The 7,772-nt window shown below is 43.1% G+C and overlaps 2 protein-coding genes across 2 annotated transcripts; one reads left to right on the top strand and one right to left on the bottom strand.

Annotated features, from left to right (window-relative positions):
* Positions 1-852: 852 nt before the first annotated feature.
* On the bottom strand, positions 853-3,559 carry LOC124999206 (leukotriene B4 receptor 1-like). Its single transcript, XM_047574013.1, has one exon. It carries the CDS (start codon positions 3,502-3,504, stop codon positions 2,539-2,541), a length of 966 nt encoding a protein of 321 aa, XP_047429969.1. The 5' UTR covers positions 3,505-3,559; the 3' UTR covers positions 853-2,538.
* Positions 3,560-4,511: 952 nt separating this feature from the next.
* LOC124998689 (serine protease 23-like) lies at positions 4,512-7,734 on the top strand. The gene is made up of 2 exons (XM_047573162.1): positions 4,512-4,667; positions 5,224-7,734. Exon 2 carries the CDS (start codon positions 5,228-5,230, stop codon positions 6,653-6,655), a length of 1,428 nt encoding a protein of 475 aa, XP_047429118.1. The 5' UTR covers positions 4,512-4,667; positions 5,224-5,227; the 3' UTR covers positions 6,656-7,734.
* The last annotated feature ends 38 nt before the right edge of the window (positions 7,735-7,772 follow it).

Below are 7,772 nucleotides of genomic sequence, written 5' to 3'. Positions count from 1 at the left end.
ATCAGTCTTCTCTTTCCAACTCCTAACAAGAAAGCAAAATGTCCTGAAATGAAATGCTATTAATTTGCCACCACACTACTGAAGATATAAAAACAGGAATATACTTGTTATTGTTAGTGTTCCCTGATTAAATAGATTTAGCAGTGTGTTTGTTTTTTCCATGTTTAACCAACTAAAATTTTATTTTGATTTGCACAGAGTACTGAGATTTATAGGCATCGTAACCACAATAACACTGTAATTTATGTTTTGCAGAGCTCCTGCATCCTTTCACTAACTTCATCTACTGCATTGACAGAGAAATGAGGAAACAAATGCAACTGGCATAACGTTCATGCTGGCTCACACACAAACACAATAAACACAATCTACTTAGATAGTCTGAAGTGATTCATCTTTGAATCTTCTTCTTTAGTCTGCCAACGGTCAAGATGACCAAAGGTGTGTGTTAGAAAATGTAAACAAGCACCTTGGCAGGAGTGCGTACAGAGATGTGGAGGAGAAGTTCTCCCTTCATGGGAAAGTGATCCTTTTTTTTTTTTTTTTTTTTTGTGCCAAGAACTGGCCAGAGAAAACCCTGCCTGGGCCCAAAGGAACAGCTGGAGGAAATACTGAGTCACACAAAGTTCTCTCTCTCACACACACACACACAAGCACAAAACACACACACACACACACACTGCTGCAGTAGTTTTGACCCTTTGGATGGTTGGTTTTATTAACAGTGATGTCTAGACCGAGTTCAATACAAAAAACAAATAAAACAATGAGTTGACCCAGACCACTGTCTGTCCACAAAGCCTGGGGAGAGGACATAAATTATATTTCCTCTCCCTCTGAGGGCAACAACAACAGAGCTTCTCCAAGAAAAAGCCCCTTTTCTCTGCCACACACGCGGAGGAAGAGCCCGTGGGTCTCCTGGAACACAAAACATATCAGCGCTTGTGTCAGCTGCAGTCTTTCAGCGAGAGAAAGATTGAAAAGAAAAGAAAAAGATGCAGATGTGGACGTGCCAAATGTCACAAGACACGTCAGCGGATGAACAATGCGAGACTTTATTGAACATTATTTGTACAGACACTAAGTATGGTCACAGAGGCTGTGTAATAAAACCTCTGATAGAGAAACAGAAGCTATCTGGAAATCTGGAAGTCTCTGTGCTCGAGCACTATACAAACTAATACAATGGACCAACACAATATAAGCACACAATACATACATAAAATATACTGCACAAATACTTCAGACGTTATGGGAAATAACTTTCTTTCTATTCCACTACACTTATTACTTTAAAGTTACTTTCGCCATTATGGACATTTCAGAACATTGCATTGGTAAAATAGAGCTCTACAAAAATGAATTCATCTCTACTGTCTGCAAAATGGAGATTTATGCATACATATACATGTATATACTCATACTTTTTGCACTGATATTTCAATCAAATATTAACAGACTGTATGAACTGCATGTATTTTTGTGAGGAGAAGGCTGTTACCACTCTCCTGCCTGTTAATCAGGTCAACACTATGCTACATTCAGCTGCTGGTTAGCGTGGCTTAGCTTAAAGACTGGAAAAGGTTTGAAGGTGACAGGGCACCTCTGAAGCTGGTTTATATACACTGACTAACAAACCACCACTCATCACTCTGCGTTTGCGAGAAAAATAAAGTCAGACGTAACTACGCTTCAGTTAGTCAGTTCCTAGCTTCATATTTATGTTTATGTGTCACTCTTCTTGTGGAACTCTCATATAAAAGGGAATAAGCATGTTGTCTAAAATGTCAAACTTGTTCTGTAAGTGACATTTTGAATGCAGAAGTATTTTTTTATCAAGTGATCTTCCTACTTTTACAGCCTCTTCCACCTGCGATAGTAACACTTTAGTCACCGAAAGTGCAAAGTTTAGTCAGTTCAGTCAGTAGCATTCATTTCAAAGATAGCACATCACATATTTTGTTTAAATGGCATGAAGCTATGTGCAAGACATGTGTAAAAAATAGGTTTACCCTTCTTATCGGATTTTCGTCTATCTGTTGGAGTGGAGAAAGACGGTCATTTTTGTCGCTGGGTGAACACCAGTGCAAATATTTATTCAATCTTTTCGTTAGTTTCCTCTGAGCAGATCTCTCTCATAAAAACTAAGCTAAGAAAGACGATTATTATTTCATTATCAGTGACAATCATTTGCATTATTTCACAGTCAAAAAAAAAATTGTGCAAGAAAAGAAATATTGTTAAAACCTAATTTTAAAAAAAGTATGCAACTGGATATAAGTTAAGCATTGTTTTATGTCTTCTCAACAAACTTCCATTCCCACAGCTCTGGCTGAGGACCAGATATAATCCCCACACAAGTTGATTTGAAGGGAGATATTGCCTAACCGCAAAATTCATCATTAAGCCACAAATCATCAACAGTTCGCTCTGACAAACACAGAGAACCACACCCAATGCATATCAGCGGAGAAGACGACGTATTTAGACTGAAAACTTTGTTTTCAGACCTGCAGGAGCAAAACAGATTCCTGAAACTTATGGAAGTCTTGCATCTGCAGTGGTGCTTGCCGTCATAGAAAGGGTTCGGGGATTTTGTAGCGTTGAGCGTTCACGTCTTTTGCACACAGAACACATGTTGTGAGAATTAAATGCATAAAGGACTGGATTCACACAGCTGTTCACAAAAGTCACTGCTCCAACTATGTTCCAGGAGGCCATGCAAAACATCAACAGGCCCTCATCCTTCAGCGAAATGGCAGCCACACCCAGCACATTTACGGTGTGATACGGCACCCACAGGACGAAATAGGTCACGGTGATGCTGGTGACCAGTCTGGTGGTCTGTGGATTGTTGAAAAAGGGCGACTTGTTCACCTTTCTGTTGAGACTTATGTATGCAAACGCCATGACACAAAATGAAACACATCCCACCACGGACTCTGTCATCAGCTCAGCTATCCACTGTGCGTCGGATGAGTAGTGAGCTTCGCAACGCGTCCAGTGCTCATCTGAGATCGGCTGTCGAACCACTAAACTCGGGGTGGACAGGATCATGGCAACCAGCCAGAGAAGAGCCATCAGCCTTTTGCTTCCTACGTTTTGCAAACACCTCTGCACGTGCACCACCAGTAAGTAGCGCTGGACACTCAGCAGCGTCACGGTCAGCAGGCTGCCATAAATGCTGCAGTACACGATGTATGCTAGGAGCTTACAGGATGCCACGCTGAAGGTCCAGCTATAGACCAAAGTGTAAATCCACAATGGAAGTGTCAGCAGACAGAGCAGGTCTGACACAGCAAGATTCAGCATCAGACTCTGGCTCAGACTGGACAAATGCTGCCAGTTTGGTTTGAGGACGATCACGGCGATGTTTCCAGGAACTCCCAGCAGAAAGCAGATGGACAGCACCACAGCAGGGGCCAGACCGGTGGACTGCCAGGAGACAGGTCCAGGAGAAGAGGACACATTAGGAGTCACCACAGTGGAGTTGAGTTGTTCCATGCTGGAAGCTTACTGGTAGAGGAGCGCAATGCTGTGTCCTGAGCAAGCGCTGATGGTAAATGTGCAGCCAGTCAGGGGAACAAGATGTTCCTATTTAATGCAAAGAAAGAGGAACGAATAACAAAGAAAGCACAGTGCTGAGGCAAATGAACTTATTCATACCTAAATATCAGGTGTGCCGTCACGGCTTAATGATTTTCCAGATAATTAGCATGCACATTTGCATTTCTATACATCACAACACCTCCATGCAACTAAAAAATTAAATATTTATCAACCCTGAGCATTTATTTTCATATTTAAATACACGAGATTGCAGATGTTCAATTTTTAGCACTTTATGACCATTTCGGTTTCACTGTCGACCTTTAAAGATTGTAAGACTACCACTACTGACTGCATCTGCTGATCACACAAGACAGAGGGCAGCTTCTTCAGCTTTTTGAATGTATTTCGTGATGAGATGATGTTCTAGTTCAGCAGAAACATTAGGGCGATTTCCGCGGGTACACTCACATAATCTGTCAGTAGAAAACTGGTGTACCAGCATGTGATCAGGGAGAAAGGAGCAGCTCCTGCACTGAATGAACTGTTGTTGCACCGTGCAGAAATGTAATGGTCAAAATAAAGCAACAGCGGTTCCTCAGAACTGCCTCGGTGTGCGCGCGTTTTCCTGAGCGCGTATCTAGAGAAACACCGCAGGCATAAATTTAAACTCGTACTTTCTGACCGCAACAGCGCCAGATAAACACTCACTAAAAGGTAGTTTTGTCGGCAGATCCCTCTGTAAACACATTTACACCTAAATGAATTTCTTTTCACTTCACTGCTTTGCGCGTATTGTCTGCGTGACAGGAATATTTGCGGTATCGGAGAAAAATACCAACACTTGTCTGCACATGGCTCCACGTTTTAACCCTACATCCAGTGTTGTCACATGATCAAAAACTTCAATCGTGCTTCTGGGCCGGCTCCCCCTTCTGCCTGTCGGGCAGTCTTTTTCTCCCCCCTTCTTCTTCAGAGTGGGGGACCTTGCGCGCACCCTCTCCTTGCGCTCCAGTGTTTGTGGAGCCCAGGAAATGATGGACTCCTTCTCATTTTTTTAACTAATGAGAAGGAGTACACTAACTGGATATTTTGGAGGTGTTTCTGAATGTTTGCAGGTAGGAATATTTCTGATTTTGTGATATTTACATCCTCCTCAGACCGTGGAGTAATAAATAAAACCACATCGGCGGTTTTCGACGATCTTGTTGATATTATTTTGTATCTGCTTTTACTAGTAATATAGTCATATAATATAGTCATATATATATATATACACATCTATGATGCGTGTGTGTTTAGGCTGCACAGGAATAATATCAGACTTTAATTTGACTCTATTAATTCATAATAGCATAAAGCCAATGAAGCCAAAATGTTATTTGGTCTGTAATTAATCTGTAAAATAACGTGTTGCATCTGGGTATTGGCATAGTCTCTGTCTTTTGATCCACAGTCTTTTATTATAACTTCAGACCCATCACGTCACTTTATGGTAAAAATTTCAAATACAAGTTGCACTCTGCAGCTCAGACATTGAAATTAAGATTGTGCGCCATCTGCTGGCCATGTATCTCCCAGACTGACAGTGACACAATGATTCTTTTTCTAAACTTTGTATCATTCATTTCTATGAATTATTATTTTATTTTCTACTTTTATTGTCTCCTTCAGCACGATGGGCCTCAAACAGTTTCAGTGCGTGCTGCTCTGTGCAGCTGCCCTCACAGCTTTTGGGGTTTTCAGCCAGGATGAGAGCAGTGACGTGAGAGGGTGGACCAGGCAGAGCCTTCCGGAGCTGTTGGTCACACACACAACACCTTTAAACGCTCCTTTGTTCCAAGGACAGGAGGAGAATGAGGAAAGACAAGTGACAAAGATGCTCTGTGGCATAGAGTGCCAAAACAGCCTACCACCGATAGACCAGACTGAGCAAGAGAGGATTCTGGGCTATGAAACAATGTATGAAAATGGCACTCGCACACATACAGATGTCAAATTGCAAGGGTTCAACAAGACATGTACAGGGACACACTCTTCAGGTCGTAACCGCAGGAAAAGACAAGTATTCGGGGCAGATGGACGCTTTGTGATCTCTGATCCCCACTTCAGCACCAACTACCCATTCTCTGCTGCAGTCCGCCTCTCCACCGGTTGCTCTGGGGTCCTGATCTCTCCAAAGCATGTGTTAACAGCAGCACACTGCGTCCATGATGGCAGGGACTACTTAGAGGGAGCCGCAAACCTTAGAATAGGAATCTTACAGCTCATGTCTAAAAGAATGAGGAGGAGAGGAGGGCAACGAAGGTTTGGGAGGAGAAGAAAGGGGGAGGTGGATGAGGAGAACGGAGGGGCACAGGTAATGAGGGAAGGTGAAGAGAAGAATATCATGGATGGAGAATTACGGAGAGGCAGGAAGGGAGGTGAAGGTAGAAGAGTCAGAGACAGAAAAGGGGGTAAAGACGGAGCAGCTGACGGTGTAAACCGCAAGTCTGAGAAGAGACGGGCAGGGAAACAAAGAAGCCTGAATCGTATACAACGCAGTGCTGAACCCGTAAAGCAGCCTGTCTTTCGTTGGGCTCGGGTTAGTCTAACCCGAATCCCTCAAGGATGGATCCACGCCACGAGCTCTGACAATTCTGTGTCCCCCGACTACGACTACGCCCTTCTGGAGATGAATCGCCCCGTCAGGCAGAAGCACATGGAGCTCGGGGTGGCACCCTCCGCCACGGACCTGACGCGGATCCACTTCTCAAGCTACGACACTGACAAGACCCTGCCGGGTGGGCACGGAGATGAGGAAGTGATTTATCGTTTTTGCTCAATTGAAAAGGAGTCGGACGATTTGATGTATCAGCACTGCGACGCACAGCGCGGTGCAACCGGTGCAGGCGTTTACATCCGGCTGAGGCAGAAAACGGGGAATTCAGGGAGGAGAGGGAAGTTGCAGAGGAGGGTGATTGGGGTGTTTTCGGGCCATCAGTGGGTGGAGTTGGAGGAGGGCACGCAGAGGGACTTTAATGTTGCAGTGAGGATCACGCCTCCCAAATATGCCCAGATATGCCTCTGGATCCGTGGAGATTCAAAACTTTGCAAAGAGGTTTGAGCTCACAGAGCAAAGGTCTTCAGAGGGAAAAAAAGGTCTGAGACTCAGTGATCATGGTCGCTACATATGAAACTTCTGAGGGTTGGTATTAAAAGTTGGTCATTGACGTACCACAATCACCAAGATTGTGGTACATCAATGACCAACCTTTAGAACCTAAGTAGAACTTTTGAAGCTTTGTATAAAACAGTTTAATTCCTAGGTCAGGTTGCTAATTGTGGTAAAAACAAGCCCTTCAACCGTCCTTCAGGCACTGAAGCCAGTAGAACATCTCTGGAGTGCACCTTGTTCAGACTACCTATGATTTATTGCATGATAGAAAGTGTATTGAAGACATGTGCCCCACAGTTACCATGACAATATCCACCTACTTTGGATGCTATTCCTAAAAGTGTGAGAATCAAGATAAAAAAAAAAAGTATGTGTTGTTGTAATAATCCTATTCAGTGCTTCCTTCCAGTAAAGCATTCCTTATAGGAGTACTACACTGACTTAAGTCGAAACATCGCCCATAGTACAACTTGTTCAAAAGCAAGAGATGGAGGTGAAGAACAAGAGCTATCTGTCCAGACGTTCTTGTCTCTTGTTCAGACGTGCTGCCCGTGTTACCCACAATGCAACTGAACCGATGACACTTTGGTCAGGGATTGGGTTTTATAATATACTAGTTGCAGGTGATGTAGCCTCAAGATGCTCTTACATCACGTGATGATGTGGAGTGGGCTTCAGAGGTCTGGTAATCGCACATGTTTAGCACCTCCACATGTTTTTTAACTTGTAGTCATTAGCAGCAAATATATTTATCTCAGCTGAACTGTAAAAAATAGAGGAAGATGGTGTCATTTTTAAACATTTAGGTCACATTTAAGACCAAAACTGCAAGCAGCTTCATGCATGTCAGGCCAGGAGTGCTGATCTGAGACCTGCTCACCTGTTTTCTGCACTATCCTTGATTCTGGATCTGTGGCCTGTTCAGCATCTCATCTGATTGTTTAAATATCATGTTTGTCATTCCACTTTAGTTGTGAGAAAATGTCATGTATATTTTTCTTATGTTTATAAAAAGAGTGTGAAACTTTTGTATTATAACTTTGTTTGTCATGGACTTTGGGTTGGG

The sequence above is a fragment of the Mugil cephalus genome, chromosome 21 (assembly GCF_022458985.1).
Source record: "Mugil cephalus isolate CIBA_MC_2020 chromosome 21, CIBA_Mcephalus_1.1, whole genome shotgun sequence".
NCBI lineage: Eukaryota > Metazoa > Chordata > Actinopteri > Mugiliformes > Mugilidae > Mugil > Mugil cephalus.
Note: the sequence above shows the minus strand (reverse complement) of the source record. Positions and strands in the feature narration are given on the sequence as shown.

Bases quoted from the DNA above. Each gene is read 5' to 3' on its own strand.
- LOC124999206 (XM_047574013.1), bottom strand. From the start codon at position 3,504: ATGGAACAACTCAACTCCACTGTGGTGACTCCTAATGTGTCCTCTTCT.
- LOC124998689 (XM_047573162.1), top strand. From the start codon at position 5,228: ATGGGCCTCAAACAGTTTCAGTGCGTGCTGCTCTGTGCAGCTGCCCTC.